This window comes from Eschrichtius robustus, chromosome 13 (genome assembly GCF_028021215.1).
Source record: "Eschrichtius robustus isolate mEscRob2 chromosome 13, mEscRob2.pri, whole genome shotgun sequence".
Taxonomy (NCBI): Eukaryota; Metazoa; Chordata; class Mammalia; order Artiodactyla; family Eschrichtiidae; genus Eschrichtius; species Eschrichtius robustus.
The window spans coordinates 20,996,852-21,015,220 of NC_090836.1; the positions used below are offsets into that span (position 1 = coordinate 20,996,852).

An 18,369-nucleotide genomic window follows, 5' to 3' on the forward strand; every position below is an offset into this window, starting at 1 on the left:
AGACATTACATGAAATTTCTAAAAATCTTATATTTGTATTTGTATGGAAATATGTATGGAAATATGTTAATATAAATGTTTCAGACATTACATGAAATTTCTAAAAATCTTATATTTGTATTTGTATGGAAATATGTATGGAAATATGTTAATATAAATGTTTCAGACATTACATGAAATTTCTAAAAACTTATATGTTCTGGTATAATGTTATAAGTAATAATCCTAGTTATTACTTTAAAATGTATATCTCAGAAATAATTAATTTTCTTGTCAACTGCATTATTATGAACTTTCATCAAATCTTTAACCGTGGTCATTTTTAAGTCTTTTGTCATTTACAGACAGTTCTGGGTGTACTCTGATGATTTTGCAAATATGTTCCTATAAAAGGGTTCCATCTTCAAGAAATTCATGGAAAAGTCTCTGACAAGTACAGGTTTCTGGTAACTGACTGTACTGCTGAACTGAATGAATAAGCATTTTCAGAACTCTAATGAAAAACTGATGAACTCATAAAAGTGCTAACAAAAGATCAAGATGAAAAAAAACAAATTAATTACATGGGACTGAGTGAACTGATGAAGATGAGTATAATTTTTGTGACTCTCTGTCTGAATTTAAAAAAAAAAAAAAAATCCCACAAGGACTCAGAGGCAAAGAATATACAAATCAATTTTCACTGCAAAGTAAAGGAGCTGTTACAGTGGAGGATTACTGGACTGAATGTCAATATTATGACATAGTATGAGTGTGTTTCATGTTTGGTAATTGCAATCATCGTTGCTTTTGTTGTGGTCATCCATGTACAATGCTTGGTGTCAGTCTATTTATCTCTTGTAAAAATAAAATACAGTGTGTGTGTGTGAAAAAAAAAAAAAAGAAAACATTGCATACAAAGGAACAAAGAAAAGAATTACAGGAAATATCTCTTCAGAACCTATGCAATCTAGAAAAGAATATAATGACATTTTTAAAGGGCTGAAAGAGAAACACTGTCAACTAAGAATTCTATACTCAGTACAAATGTCTTCCAAATGTAAAGAAGAAATAAAAACATTTTTGTAAAACAAAACAAAACAAAAAAAATCTTATATTTGTATTTGTATGGAAATATGTATGGAAATATGTTAATATAAATGTTTCAGACATTACATGAAATTTCTAAAAATCTTAGATTTGTATTTGTATGGAAATATGTAAAAAAAAACAAAATAATAATAATAATAATAATAATAGAGGGAAGAAAGAGATATAACCTAAACAAAATAAAGAATATCTATATAAAACCAACAGAAAATATTTAAAAAAATAAACAAATAAATCTTTTTCTAACCTCACAATAGTTTCTCAGTAGTACCTCCATTTGATGTTCGCTGAGAAGTATTTAGATCAGCGTTTTCAAATGTGAATGTGCAAATGAATTACCTTGTTAAAATGCAGATTCTGATTCAGTAGAGCTAGGGAGGGGCCTGAGATTCTGCACTTCTAACAAGTGCCTAGGAGAGGCCCATGTTGCTCCTCTAGTAATGATGCTTTGGGTAGTGAGGTCTTAGATAACTTCGAAACTCATCCAGTAGTTGTTTTAGATTTTAAAAGACACTCTCTAAAAACAATAAATTAAGCCCAAGCAACAGGAAGCTAAGATGATTTTCAAAGCTAAATGCTTATGTCTCTTTGGGCCAAGAAGGAGCTCTTGCGAGTTGAGATCGAGAGCAAGCTGGCAGACAAAAACAGTGCCAGGCAAGATGCCATCTGATGGGGGAGATAGGGCTCAGCCTGAATTACCATGTCCATGGGTTTTGGCAAACTCAGGTCTAATCAAGGTCATTTTCAATAATGAATGGTTACAGTCTGGTTGATGGGGTCCAGCAATAATCATAATCGAGCAATAGGCAGTGATTTTGTTCCAAAGGAGTCAATCTGGGTGGAAACTGGATTAGTCTATGTCTAGGTAGGAAGAGACGATGTCCAGGCTTGAGGCAGTGGCTGGGCCCCGGTCAGATGGGCTGAGGCTGTGAGCAGGGTGATTCCTACAAAGAACTGTATCAGCGCAGACATCCAGTCAATCAGGATGGATGGACATGGAGGTTGAGGGTTAGGGAGAAAGCGCAGTGGGATCCAGGGGCTCATCCAAGAGACACCAGATGTTGGGATTAGGACAGCAAAGCTAATTTCATGCTTCTGAATTTCTGCTGTTAATGTACTATCAGACCTGTTTCCAATTAACTCATGAATGAGGTGAGATTAAGTCTGCAGATGAGATGTCTTCAATACTTGGAGCTAAGTGGTGCTTCAAGGAAAAGTGTGGAGCTGACAAATATTGTGTACCTCCTAGATGCTGAGCACTACACTGGGTGTTTAATACATACTACATAATCATAGTTAATACATACTTGTCAATGTAGGCTGTATCTGTAAGATAACACATGTCAGCTGCTGTGCACCATAGCACATTTTCTAGCACCACACGTGAGTATGTTGATGGAGTTTCTTTTTCTTCTCTTATTTCACATCTTGAGTTTTGGTGCCAAGTTTTCTTTTTCATGTGAGGTTTTGTTTCTGCTTATATGATTGTCATTGTTATTTGCCACTGTTTACAATTATATAATATGACTGATTATATAATAGGATTAAAGAATTTTGCTCTAAGAAGATAGGAGAATGAGAAAGATGTAATCCTTTGAAGAGTTATTGGTCAAGTGGGAGAGGCAACCGTTGACATAAAAAATTATAAGTTCTCATAGTCATCTAGATGAGAGGAGAAGGATGAGAGCGGAACCATCTGTGGCCTTCATATGCTCAGCTGAATACTAGCCATTCAAATCAGTGATTCGTCAGGAGAATAACTGTTGAAGTGTGTCAGAATTATTGACATTAAAGAGAGTTTGCAGGGACTTCCCTGACAGTCCAGTGGTTAAGATTCCAAGCTTCCACCGCTGGAAGCACAGGTTCGATCACTGGTTGGGGAACTAAGATCCTGCATGCTGTGCAGTGCAGCCAAAAAAAAAAAGAGAGAGAGAGAGAGTTTGCGTTAAACTGGGGTGGAGGAATACTCTTGCAGAAAATGCAAACATTAACCTAGTGCTTATGACAAAAGCCAGCCCAAGAAAAATACCATTTCTTCTCATAGGAAATATGAAATCACCTTCTCATGTGACAAAAACCAAACTGATGAGGAGCTATTTTGGATGTTCTCTGTCCCCATCACTTAACCTCATTTGGCTTCTTATTGCCTTTAAATTGCCTTGTCAAATATCACTGGAGAAGCAGACTGATTGGTTCTCTTAGGAGTTTACAGAGACTGTCTTGCAAAATATAACTTTAATATATGGGGAAGGTAGGTAAATAAAAGTCCAGACAACTACAAAGATGATTCCTAAATTGAGTGTGGTAGTGAGAGCATCAGTAAGTATGGGGTTGGACCTGGTGGCCGTGCTGTGTGAGGTCAGCAGGGTCCAGATGACTCCATGATGACCCTTGTAGCCTAGTGGGTCTGTGAAACTGATTTCTGCCACCAAGATGACTGGTCACCTGACAAAATAACCCCATCCCTTAATTATACAAAAAAGGGAGTTCTTACCATCTACTTTCGGCTACACTGCATTCTAAGGACGTTGATTCAGGCAAGAAACACGAAGCTAACAGTATTTTATGGGGTATTTCATGACCCAACACTAAAAAATATTTTCCTCACTGATGCCTGAAATTTCACTGGTGAGGTGTGCCTTTAGTTAGTCAGTTTGGGTTGTATAACGTAGCTAGTCCTGGAATTCTGAACAAACTATCACCGGTGCCTTATGCAATGAACAATTTTCTGAAACCTAGGCATCCCTTAGGTAAGACACCAGAGTCAAAAGGAACTAATATAGCACATGATTTTCTTCCTTAGAAGAGGGAACCATAAGTAAGAGTGTTAAGAATGTTGTTTACTGTTGTACTAGTCAGGGTTCTATAGAGAAACAGAACCAATGTATATAGAACCTATATAATATTTATGTATAATATATAACATGACTTAAGGCCTTCAAATGATTGGATGTGGCCCACCCACATTAGGGAGAATAATCTGCTTTACTCAAATTTTACTGATTTAAACGTTAATCACGGACTTCCCTGGCGGTCCAGTGGTTAAGATTCGGCACTTCCAATGCAGGGGGTGTGGGTTCAATCCCTGGTTGGGGAACTAAGATCCCACATACCACACGACATGGCCAAAAAAAAAAAAAAAGTGTTAATCGCATTAAAAAAATATCGTTTGCACAGCAACATCTAGGCTAGTGTTTCACCAAACAACTGGACGCCGTAGCCTAGTCAAATGGGCATATGAAATTAGCCATCATGGTTATATTCATGTGGAACAGGAAACAATTTGTATTTCTAAAAACTGAAAACACCTGATTACTTCTCAATAATTTTACCAACCACTGCTTAATGGCTTTTATCTCCAGGCTTGAGCAGATCACACGTTTCTAACTCACCTTATGCAGTAAGGGGAGCTAGATGATGCCACCTGTCCTGTGGCAAGTATTTGCACCCTGGATCTAGGACGTTTCACCACCCCGACCAGGCCGAGAGGGAGGGGCTGAGCCCAGCTTCTTCACCAGCATATGGTGAAGTATCTATTATCTTTGTGTTCACTCTCTTATTTTTAATCAAATCTCATCAGCTTTACACATGAACTGTTGTAAGCACCTTACAATATGAACTCATTAATCTTTGTAACGCATGAGGTTGGTACTACAAGGATCTCCATTTTTTCACCAATTTAAGTAGCTAGTTGAAGATCAAAGGATCAGTTGGTGGCTCTTAACCATTACTTGTTAGGCAACCTGCACAGCAAGAGGTTTTGTTACATCCAGCTGTGGCTTGGAGGATGCCGGAGATTAAAGCATGCACCACCTCTGCGTATCATTATCATGGATATCGATGAGAAATGTTTACTAGATTATCGTAACTATCTTGAAAACAAATGCAATTTAATCTCTTTTAATTCAATCAGTTCAGTTTAAAAATAGGTATACTGCATTTAGGATACAATCAGCCTGAATTTTGCAACTCTAAAATGTTTTCATAAGTGAAGCTCTTGTGTTACACTCTACCCACCTCTTTAAGGTTGTAATTTTTCAAAAATCCTATTGACTTCCTGATGACGACCTTTGGAGAGAATGAACCACAGGTTTCAATCAAAACTATCCTTGCTGCCTAAAGACATAGCTAGAGAACAAGCCCAGTGATGATTCTACACACACAGAACAAGAGTCTACATGTTGGCTGTGGGTTTGTTGGTTACAGGAGTGTGACTCTACAAGTCATCACAATTTTAAATAGTGTCAGGCTACCATAGAATGTTTCATCTAAAGATATGATGGTGTCAAGCACCTATGAAAGGCCATGTATGTGGAATCAATTCTTGATTCAAAAAATATGCTTAAGATCAAATCGAATCAATGTAACAGAAAAATAATTACAAAGGCTGAAAATTGCCCTCTTCCCCGTTTTTGTTTTTTGGTTTTTTTGGGCTTCTGTTAGTAAACCCATGTAGAAGAGACACTTTCTACCCTGAAGGAGACTGCTGTCTCATCTGATAAATCATATAAGCTCCAGTGAATGTATGTCATCACCCTCAGGAATGACAGGTCTATCTTTGTCGCTCTTGTGGGATTTGAGGATTGACACTGTCAGAGAACTTGACTAATAACCTTCACCTGGACCTTCCAAACTCTGCACGTAACTTCTTGATAAAGATCTTGATAAAGGCCAATATTTTCACAGGTTGACAGGGTCGGGAGAAGAGGGTCACTGAGCACTTTGACACTTTTAAGTTCAGTTTACAGTAACTCCTTGAGAAGCCTTAGGTTTTGCTGCACTTGCAATTGTTGGGACAAATCACAAGAAAATGAATGAAATATGTGACCGTCAGAGATACTGCATCTGGCTTTATTCTCTCAAAGATATGTGCTTATGAGAGCAATTTATACACATCACTGTTTGACGAAAAGGACACATCATTGATGTTCACTAAGTTTAAATCGAATGCCTTTCACTTTATTCTAAAGCCACATATGGGTGTGTGTTGTTTCATCAGTGAGATTCATGACAGTGAATGGGAAGAAGTAATCCATTCCCCTTATTCTGCTCAAAATGCAAAAGACAAAGTTAAATTTTGCTAAAGACGGATCCATACCAGGGGAAAGGACAACTCTTAAATGCCCATTGAATTTCTTATCCACATGTTTGAAAATATGAGACATATTTAGACTCTAGCCAGGGGTATGGTTTCAGGTCTTTCTGGTGTGCTTAATTCCTTCTCTCTCTCAAAGTCATTTTGGTTTAAAAACACCACACTACATTTACATCCCATGACCAAAAACCTTGGAACATCAAACAAACGGTAATTAAGCATTATTATTTTATGCATTCAACAATGCTGATTTCAAGAGACTACACAAACAGGAATCCTTGAAATTGTTTTATTGATGACAGAATCAGTGTATAATTTGATGAGGAACCTGCGAACAATAAAGAATATGTCTATTGCCAGCAAAATACAATGATTCCAGGTCCTTTAGACATTACAAATACAGTTCTTTCACACCAGATGGTTCATATGTAACAAAGCCATTTTAGAATGCTTAATTGTGCTTCTACAAAACCTTCGAAGAATGAGGTAGTTTCCTTTACCCACCATATTTTCCACATTTCCATTATTACGCTTTCAGTGAGCTTAAATCCTTTTAACATAATCTTTAAACAATTGCTCATGAGAGCCAAGGCTTATTTATAAAATGTTTATTTCTTTCTACTTGATTATTCTTAAAGATAATCTCAAGAATCACGACACAACCAGAGAAATTTGAGACAAGCAATGGCTGGGGTTTTTTCATTACAATCAGACTTAGATGCAAGAGAACACATTCTAAAAATTCCATAGTTAAGCTGGTATTCTCCCATTTCTAACTATAAACTGATTTAAAAACTACCTCCTCACACTACTTTTCTCTCAGCCACCATATCAAGTAAGCACAGATTCTTCAGCATAGGGGGTTAGGCTCCATTTATTGACTAACTATGGGATCATGCATTCTTTTACGTCAACAGGGGACCATCTGCAGAATTTATAGGTGCATACAGATTAGCCAGCTTATCTTTAAAATTTCATTCAAAATCTACTTACTGCCATATTCTTGAATACCAACACTCTTCAAACACTTATCAGTGAAGTAGAAATTGAGGCAGGTTATTTGTATTCCTTTCTCGACCTTGAGAATGACTTTAATGACCATTGTGAAATTAACTTGAGGAAATAGCAGTGTGTTGTACATTTTAGTTAAAAACAAAATGATAATAATTCAACTAATTTCCAAATCAGTTAACCTTCACCAAGGAAAGGGGGATGGTGGCAAATAGTATTCCCAAGGGGAAAAAGAAGTCACAATCTACTCCTTGCCACTTATTCTTTTATTCAGTCTCAAGAAGCTTCACAGATCTTAAAATAAAATGGTTGAAGAAATGACATAAGAGATCTTATAGACTATGCAATTATAAAGTCTTAACCATATTGGTAGTAATCTAAAGTAGTTCCCATGTAACATGACCGTTAGATCATTATCTCAAGGTTATCTGATAAGCTGGCCACAATATTTAGTCACTTTCTAATTGGCACTATTTGTACTTGGCACCTATGTTGAAAGCCGAAGATCCCGATGGCTGGCAGAATGAGGAAAGAGTTCTCTTGGACAGCACAGAAGCAAGTTCGACTTTTTGCCTTTCTTTCTCTACTACCATTTGTTCTTCCTCTGACATCTTCTGTAGTTACAATTGTCTCCATTCAATGATGGGTAACAAGGAACCTAGCCATTGTGACAGTGGACATGTAGAGAAAATACATGTCAATGATAATACATTTTAATTCATTCCCGTATCACAGCTCACAATTTTTACCATCCCAACAGTGGGTTCCATAGGTAGAACATTATGTAACTCATGTTTTAGACCTTACTAATCGGTATGTGGTATGCAAAACATACTTTCAGACAGAAAGTATACAAAGATTACTTGAAACTTCAATACTTGTATCCAGCAGATTTTAAAGACCACCTCATTTGCTTAGACTGAATTTCATGCCTTTATCATTCACTAAAGCAAATATGTTTACATATATCTGATCCCAGGGAATTATTTACCTCCAAACACTTGATATGTTTCTATTCTATTGATATGTTTCTTTATCACTTCCTCAAATTAATATCTGAGAAATTTTTTACTATGGTATGTATACTGAAGATGGAAAATAAATCACTTTCTTCTACCTTTGTATTTTTAAAAGAACTTTCTGGCAATGATAAAAAAGAATCTCTTTGCAATACTTTAAATGGCCTTTCTTTTAAAACCTCAAACTGTGAAAACCTGTTTAGTATTAAAGTTAGTCTTCCACCTGCTATTTTCTGAGTAGCTGTAATCCATCATTTTCAAGTCAACAGTCTCAACAGTTTGATTCATAATTGACATTTTCCAGAAAAAGTCACTCTAGGAACATTTTGTTTATTTCAATAATACCTGACTTTGAGTTTAAGATCAGCAAGGATGCTGTAATTTGAGGTGTTCTTTTGTTAGATGTACCATGACAACTTAACATCGCTCCAAAGGAATGCAGTTAACAAATGTACCAGGTTGGCAGTAAACAGTAAACCAGGAGGTAATTCACACCAAGAACCCCTAAATACTAATCTACTGAGTAGTTTCCCACGAGAGGAAAGAAAGGAATGGAAAAAAGGACATTATTTCTTTTAAAAATGAGATGAAAATGTTTATTGTGATTTCTTGATAGCACATCGATAACAGATGTGCTCTGACCTTTGTCTCCTTATCATCTAACTGTATTAAATATTACTTTTATATCTAAAACTTCAAGTAGGAGAGTATAAACTCCATGAGGGTAATGTCTGTATACTACTTATTTTCTAAAACTAACTTTCTAATCCCTACTGTGAGTTGTGTTAGACACATATTTGTGGGTACTCGATCAACATTTATCAAGTTAACTGATCCAATTAATTATAATCTCTGTGATCTTTGTCAATTAATAAGTAATGCTTATTGAAAGAGTGGTACTCTCTGCCTCCTCTTGTGAGGAGATATCTGGAAAACAGACAGCTGAACAAATTCTACTTGTGGCAAAACAAAGTGATAGGTGTTATAAACATCTACTAAAATTATGTACCAGGATTACTATTCATAACTTAAGTTTTTGCATATCCTAAATCCACACTAAAGGAATAATTCTTTGATCCTATTTAGAATCAGGACATGAAATCAAAGATCCCTCTTACAATGTTTCTCTAACCCCTGTCTAAGCTTTAGTGCATCTCATGAATGTTTATTGCTCTAAATATTTTAGAAAATATCACTCATTGAAAGCGAATGAATGTTGTCGTTCCCTGCTTAAAATAGATTTTTCCCAATCATAAGGGTAAAGTGAACATATAATTTTAAAAAGGAACTTTTAAAGGAAAAAGAATACAGTGATTGAGCACTAAGTGGGAATGGAGAAAATAAATAAGCTTATGTTGGCAGCTAATTTTATAGCACAAACTCCCTAAAGCAGAGCTGAAACCGAAGCTTTAATAAAAAGTTCCTACAATTCTTTTGACCAAGATATACTCATTAATTGCCTTTAAGTGCCCCAGAGTACTCTGATTTCAGGAAGGCTAGATATGATGAAGAGTTTTCACCCAGGGTGTATAATGTAGGCTTCCCAGATCTTCAGGAGGGCTGACATTGCCAAGTTATATAATCGATGTGACATTGCGCTTTCTTGCTACCTCTGATCTTTTTTTTTCTCTCGTGACAATCTTTTGAGAAAAGAATAAACGGTGTTTACCAGGTAGAAAAAAAAGTGATTCCCTAACAAGTTTTCTCAGTCATTTATTCCTCTTTCCCTTTTACTTTTCCTCTGTCCTTTTGAAAGTAAAGGTTATATTAGGTATTACTAGTTTATTCAGTCCTGCAGGTTCTGGGGAGCATGATACACATCACTGAAATGGACTCTTCTTTTGGTGTATCATGAGTTGAATCCTTGATAAATGACTGTAACAAAGAAAATTCCTAATAGCGAGTAGCTTTAGGAAATGCTTGGGTTTTGTCTAATGCCTGAAAGCTTCATTTTAAAATCTTGGTTTCTACTGATGTGTTTTGAAAAAGGCTGATGAACTTGGTCTGAAATGTAAAAACTGAAAAAAAAAGTGGAAGGAAGAGAACACGCAAAATAAGTTAATCATTGTTATTTTAAGTGCCACCAGTTCTGTTTATATTCATGCACATGTGAATTGCTGAATCCCATTTGATCGACCCAATTAAACATTAACTAATTGCAGCCAATTATGCAAATATCAGCAACACTATTAATTTGTTGATCTTTTTGAGATTAGCCTCACATGTTCCTAATGCTAGCCTATCTTACTCCTTAAATGATCAATTAGTGTTAGGATAACTAAGTCTTGAAGAATGGATAATTGCCCAGTTATAATGTGCCACTCTTGCTGTATTAATCCACTGCAATTAAAGAAATAGTGCACAAGGAAAAAAGATGTGCAGATGTTCCCTTTAAATCTATTTAACAAGTTAGTGTCAAAGTCAATTTCCTGTCTTATTACTTAAACGAGAATGGCAGATTGTGTTCTCTGTTTTAGGAGACCTTGTTTCCTTAAATGTACATCCTTCATCTTCAGAGTCTGGTAGAAAGGGCTTAAAATGCTCTTAAGGTTTGATGAAAGAAATCACACAGACATAATGTCAAGACATATTGTTCTCCAACTCTTACAACGAACATGTCTCGCCATACTAAATTCAGAGATGCAAAGTATAAAATGTATTTGTGGCAAATAGATGATTTCCATTTCTCATAGGAATGCTGAGTCTGGTTATTATGGGCTACTTGACAGGTTAGAATTACCTTAAGTCATTTCTAGACTACAATATTGAAAATGAGGTCCCAGGATTTAGCCAAGGCAAATGTATACTCTTAGAATGCTACTTGGTGAACAAAGTTGTGCAGAGGATAGTTAAAGCACTTCAGCCCTACCTAAAAAGAATAGACTCTCCCAAGACTTCAGATCGCCAATTAAAAGCCCCCTAAAGGATATTTTTACCATTCCTTTTCATCTTATACTTCCCTCATTTTCATTTTACTGTTCCTATCTAAAAAGACTCTATGGCCAAAAGTCTTGGAAAAGAATCAAAGCCCCATTTGCTATGTGTTGCTAAATGCCTTAAGGAAAATTTTCCAGCACGTCAAAACTTTTAGAATTTTTTTCCTTGCTCTGAAAAGAGGATGAAATATGATCAGCAAGATGAAAGTTATTAGGACTAAAGGAAACCAAAATATAATGTCTGAGAGTTGACCTTCCAAGGGTAAATGTTTTCTATCAAGATTTGACTTTCCCCTAGATAAACCAGGATACAATTTAACTCATGGCTCCTAAACAAGGAAAATATATATCTATAATCACTCTCCCTGTACCCTAACCATGTGCTTATCCAATCCCCATACAACAGAAATGAGCACCTATAAAACCAGAGTATAAAAACCAGAGTATATACCTCTTTGCTTTCTATCAAAAAACTAAATATGATTTATTTTGTATTTAACACAACATTTATGTGTTTAACACGTAACATATATCATTTCCATTTGGTTGATATGGTATCATGATCTCTCTAGAGCTATTACTTTAATTCCAAGACAGTCTTCAAATAAGAAATCATTCCTCCAACAAACTATGACTCTGAGCATCTCTAATGACTTAGCAGTCCATGGAAAATAAAGACAATATGAGGTAAATACAAAGTCAGAATCAATCACAAATTCTAATAAAGAGATTTCACAATATAGAAACAAAGAAGGTACACTTCTATAGAAGGTACATGTTCGTTCATTCATTCCTTGTTATGTGCCAGGAGGGGGATACAAAGATCTATAAGGCACAAGACCCTCAGTCTTGTAGTGAAGCCTGACCGCTGATTACAACACAATGTGGAAAGGGCAGGGGTGGGCCTTGCTGATGCACCAGGAGAGCCTGGCGCAGACCGTGACATCAGGAAGGAGGGAGAGATTTTCCCTAAGACGGACTTAGGGGACCTGGAAAGAAATATGAGGGGAGGAAATCCAGTTTCTCAAAGTCTTGATTTAAAAACTTTCTGAGGATGAAGATGTGTCGCAGGAAATGGTACCTATGAAATTTACTCAGATCAGCTTTCAAACACAAAAAACACTCACTTGGTTGAGGAGCAGAACGTAACTTATGCTAAAGAATAAACACTTTTTTATCTGATTGAAGTACCAAGGGAAGCACTCAGGTTATGGAGGAAAATTCTGCGCTTAGATGGCTTCCATTCTCATCTTTCTAGAGAAGGTAAGGTAAGCTTCTAGGAGCAAGTTTATAAACTACCACTGGATGATTGCAATTCATCTTCTCTGGCATGAGGAAACAATCGCCCTGGTAACACGGATAATACAAACTACATTATGCACAACTAAAAACAGGTAGCCAAAGAAATTTCTCATAATTCAAATGCAACAGTCTGTCCCAAGAGCACACAAATGATAGCCTGTTCTTTTCCATTCAGGATACTGTGATTGTCCAGTCACTCTCTTCTCTTCCGTACTACAACAAAAGCAAGAAAACATGTTTCAGTGTAAAAGCTCACAGCGCAGGAACAGCTTATAAATAAACTTAATGACATAACCAACGTTGTACAAAAGGTTCACTTCTGTTTTGAACATTAAAAGCATATTCACATTGAAAATAAGACTATGTGTAAACAAATACCTGGAAAGAATCACAAATTTTATAATTATTGTGGAGCTCAGGTTTATAGCTGGTATAGGTCCCTTACATATGCCTTTTCAATGCCATTCTGTATTTAGTTTCTCAGATCATGTCCCCTTTCCACATGAATTGCCTCTTTAGTACTAATATAACTTGAGTTGAAAGGAACACAAACATCAGAATTCCTGAACTGGAAAGAACATTAATGACCATCTAGCACGCAGGGGATGAGCCACATAAGTGGGGCTCTGGATTTCACTTCACAGCAATTCCACTTCTACTGGTTTTATATAGTGGGATTCCAGGAAAGGTTTCATTTGCAGAAAATTTCTAGAGCTTAAAAATCAAGTGTGAAGAGCAATGAACTTTAAAGCCCAGCTTCTCATTTAAGGACACTGAGGTTCTAGGAAACTCTTTAAAACAAATTTTTATTGAAGTATAGTTGATTTATAATATTGTGTTAATTTCTGCGGTACAGCAAAATGATTCAATTATACATATATATATTCTTTTTCATATTCTTTTCCATTATGGTTTATCACAGGATTTTTTTTTTAACTTTTTATTTTATATTGGAGTATAGCCGATTAACAATGTTGTGATAGTTTCAGGTGCCCAGCAAAGGGACTCGGCCACATATACATGTATTCATTCTCCCCCAAACTCTCCTCCCATCCAGGCTGCCCCATAACATTGAGCAGAGTTCCCTGTGCTATACAGTAGGTCCTTGTTGATTACCCATTTAAAATATAGCAGTATATCACAGGATATTGAATATAGTTCCCTGTGCTATACAGTAGGACCTTGTTGTTTATCCATTCTATATATAATAGTTTGCATTTGCTAATCCCAAACTCCCAATCCATCCCTCCCCCACCCCACTGCCCCCCTTGGCAACCACAAGTCTGTTCTCTTCTAGGAAGCTCTTAATCACAGCCCATTTCTGCCTCTGTGCAATGCTATTCCTTCTACATCACAATGTCCATGTGCTGGGTGCCTCTTAAAGAACTTTGAAGACCTCAGAGGGGACTTTCCTGGTGGTGCAGTGGTTAAGACGCCATGCACCCAATGCAGGGGGCCTGGGTTCGATCCCTGGTCAGGGAACTAGATCCCACGTGCATGCCGCGACTAACATTTCGTATGCCACATCTAAGGAGCCCAAGAGCTGCAACTAAGGAGCCTGCCTGCCACAACTAAAGATCCAGCACAACCAAATCAATTAATTAATAATAATAATAATTAAAACAATTAATAATTTTCATTATTAAATACTTTATTAAATAGTTTAAATATTTAAATAATTATTAAAATAATTAATAATTTTCAATATGAAAATTATTAATAATTAAAGTAATAATTGTTATTAAATAATTAATTCAGATAATTAATTGTTATGAAAATAAAAATAATAAAAAATAATTTTAAAAATAATAAAAAATAACAACTAAAGATCCAGCACAACCAAATTAATTAATTAATTAACAATAATAATTTAGAAAATTACTTTTGGATTAACCAAGATGGCGGAGTAGAAGGACGTGTTCTCTCTCCCTCTTGCGAGAGCACCAGAATCACAACTGGCTGCTGGACAATCATTGACAGGAAGACCCTGGACTTCACCAAGGAGGATACCCCACGTCCAAGGACAGAGGAGAAGCCACAGTGAGACGGTAGGAGGGGCGCAATCAGAGTAAAATCTAATCCCATAACTGCTGGGTGGGTGACTCACAGACTGGCGAACACTTATACCACAGAAGTCCACCCACTGGAGTGAAGGTTCTGAGCCCCACGCCAGGCTTCCCAACCTGGGGGTCCGGCAACAGGAGGAGGAATTCCTAGAGAATCAGACTTTGAAGCCTAGTGGGAATTGATTGCAGGACTTCGATACGACTGGGGGAAACAGAGACCCCACTCTTGGAGGGCACACACAAAGTAGTGTGCGCATCGGGACCCGGGGGAAGGAGCACTGACCCTGGGGGAGACTGAACCAGACCTACCTGCTGTTGTTGGGGGGTCTCCTGCAGAGGCAGGGGGTGGCTCTGTTTCACTGTGGGGACAAGGACTCTGGCAGCGGAGGTTCTGGGAAGTGCTCCTTGGCGTGAGCCCTCCCAGAGTCTGCCATTAACCCCACCAAAGAGCCCAGGTAGGCTCCAGTGTTGGGTTGCCTCAGGCAAAACAACAAACAGGGAGGGAACCCAGCCCCACCCATCAACAGTCAAGTGGATTAAAGTTTTACTGAGCTCTGACCGCCACAGCAACAGTCAGCTATACCCACCACCAGAGCCTCCCATCAAGCCTCTTAGATAGCCTCAACTGCCAGAGGGCAGACAGCAGAAGCAAGAAAAACTACAATCCTGCAGCCAGTGGACCAAAAACCACAGTTACAGAAAGATAGACAAGATGAAAAGGCAGAGGGCTATGTACCAGATGAAGGAACAAGAAAAAACCCCAGAAAAACAACTAAATGAAGTGGAGATAGGCAACCTTCCAGAAAAAGAATTCAGAATAATGATAGTGAAGATGATCCAGGACCTCGGAATAAGAAAGGAGGCAAAGATTGAGAAGATGCAAGAAATGATTAACAAAGACCTAGAAGAATTAAAGAACAAACAAACAGAGATGAACAATACAATAACTGAAATGAAAACTACATTAGAAGGAATCAATAGCAGAATAACTGAGGCAGAAGAACGGATAAGTGACCTGGAAGACAGAACGGTGGAATTCACTGCTGCGGAACAGACTAAAGAAAAAAGAATGAAAAGAAATGAAGACAGCCTAAGAGACCTCTGGGACAACATTAAACGCAACAACATTCGCATTATAGGGGTCCCAGAAGGTGAAGAGAGAGAGAAAGGACCAGAGAAAATATTTGAAGAGATTATAGTCGAAAACTTCCCTAACATGGGAAAGGCAATAGCCACCCAAGTCCAGGAAGTGCAGAGAGTCCCATACAGGATAAACCCAAGGAGAAACACGCCGAGACACATAGTAATCAAAGTGGCAAAAATTAAAGACAAAGAAAAATTATTGAAAGCAGCAAGGGAAAAACGACAAATAACATACAAGGGAACTCCCATAAGGTTAACAGCTGATTTCTCAGCAGAAACTCTGCAAGCCAGAAGGGAGTGGCATGATATATTTAAAGTGATGAAAGGGAAGAACCTACAACCAAGATTACTCTACCCGGCAAGGATCTCATTTAGATTTGATGGAGAAATCAAAAGCTTTACAGACAAGCAAAAGCTACGAGAATTCAGCACCACCAAACCAGCTCTACAACAAATGCTAAAGGAACTTCTCTAAGTGGGAAACACAAGAGAAGAAAAGGACCTACAAAAACAAACCCAAAACAATTCAGAAAATGGTCATAGGAACATACATATCGATAATTACCTTAAACGTGAATGGATTAAATGCCCCAACGAAAAGACATAGACTGGCTGAATGGATACAAAAACAAGACCCATATATATGCTGTCTACAAGAGACCCACTTTAGACCTAGGGACACATACAGACTGAAAGTGAGGGGATGGAAAAAGATATTCCATGCAAATGGAAATCCAAAGAAAGCTGGAGTAGCTATACTCATATCAGATAAAATAGACTTTAAAATAAAGAATGTTACAAGAGACAAGGAAGGACACTACATAATGATCAAGGGATCAATCCAAGAAGAAGATACAACAATTATAAATATAAATGCACCCAACATAGGAGCACCTCAATACATAAGGCAACTGCTAACAGCTATAAAAGAGGAAATTGACAGTAACACAATAATAGTGGGGGACTTTAACACCTCACTTACACCAATGGACAGATCATCCAAAATGAAAATAAATAAGGAAACAGAAGCTTTAAATGACAAAATAGACCAGATAGATTTAATTGATATATATAGGACATTCCATCCAAAAACAGCAGATTACACGTTCTTCTCAAGTGCGCACGGAACATTCTCCAGGATAGATCACATCTTGGGTCACAAATCAAGCCTCAGTAAATTTAAGAAAATTGAAATCATATCAAGCATCTTTTCTGACCACAACGCTACGAGATTAGAAATGAATTACAGGGAAAAAAACGTAAAAAAGACAAACACATGGAGGCTAAACAATACGTTACTAAATAACCAAGAGATCACTGAAGAAATCAAAGAGGAAATAAAAAAATACCTAGAGGCAAATGACAATGAAAACACGACAACCCAAAACGTATGGGATGCAGCAAAAGCAGTTCTAAGAGGGAAGTTTATAGCTATACAAGCCTACCTAAAGAAAGAAGAAAAATCTCAAGTAAACAATCTAACCTTACACCTAAAGAAACTAGAGAAAGAAGAACAAACAAAACCCAAAGTTAGCAGAAGGAAAGAAATCATAAAGATCACAGCAGAAATAAATGAAATAGAAACAAAGAAAACAATAGCAAAGATCAATAAAACTAAAAGTTGGTTCTTTGAGAAGATAAACAAAATTGATAAGCCATTAGCCAGACTCATCAAGAAAAAGAGGGAGAGGACTCAAATCAATAAAATCAGAAATGAAAAAGGAGAAGTTACAACATACACTGCAGAAATACAAAGCATCCTAAGAGACTACTACAAGCAACTTTATGCCAATAAAATGGACAACCTGGAAGAAATGGACACATTTTTAGAAAGGTATAACCTTCCAAGACTGAAGCAGGAAGAAACAGAAAATATGAACAGACCAATCACAAGTAATGAAATTGAAACTGTGATTAAAAATCTTCCAACAAACAAAAGTCCAGGACCAGATGGCTTCACAGGTGAATTCTATCAAACATTTAGAGAAGAGCTAACACCTATCCTTCTCAAACTCTTCCAAAAAATTGCAGAGGAAGGAACACTCCCAAACTCATTCTATGAGGCCACCATCACCCTGATACCCAAACCAGACAAAGACACTACAAAAAAAGAAAATTACAGACCAATATCACTGATGAATATAGATGCAAAAATCCTCAACAAAATACTAGCAAACAGAATCCAACAACACATTAAAAGGATCATACACCACGATCAAGTGGGATTTATCCCAGGGATGCAAGGATTCTTCAATATACGCAAATTAATCAATGTGATACACCATATTAACAAATTGAAGAAGAAAAACCATATGATCATCTCAATAGATGCAGAAAAAGCTTTTGACAAAATTCAACACCCATTTATGATAAAAACTCTCCAGAAAGTGGGCATAGAGGGAACCTACCTCAACATAATAAAGGCCATATATGACAAACCCACAGCAAACATCATTCTCAATGGTGAAAAACTGAAAGCATTTCCTCTAAGATCAGGAACGAGACAAGGATGTCCACTCTCACCACTATTATTCAACATAGTTCTGGAAGTCCTAGCCACGGCAATCAGAGAAGAAAAAGAAAGAAAAGGAATACAAATTGGAAAAGAAGAAGTAAAACTGTCACTGTTTACGGATGACATGATACTATACATAGAGAATCCTAAAACTGCCACCAGAAAACTGCTAGAGCTAATGAATGAATATGGT

General features: G+C 36.9%; 1 protein-coding gene across 4 annotated transcripts in view; it reads right to left on the minus strand.

Moving 5' to 3' along the window:
- Window positions 1–6,459: 6,459 nt before the first annotated feature.
- BCAT1 (branched chain amino acid transaminase 1) overlaps window positions 6,460–18,369 on the minus strand; it is a 115,421-nt gene continuing 103,511 nt past the window's right edge. For all 4 annotated transcript variants that reach the window (XM_068560006.1, XM_068560004.1, XM_068560005.1 and 1 more), the window contains one exon: window positions 6,460–12,665. In XM_068560006.1, the coding sequence (XP_068416107.1) occupies window positions 12,624–12,665 (42 nt within the window). In that variant the 3' untranslated portion in view covers window positions 6,460–12,623. The remainder of the gene's footprint in view (window positions 12,666–18,369) is intronic.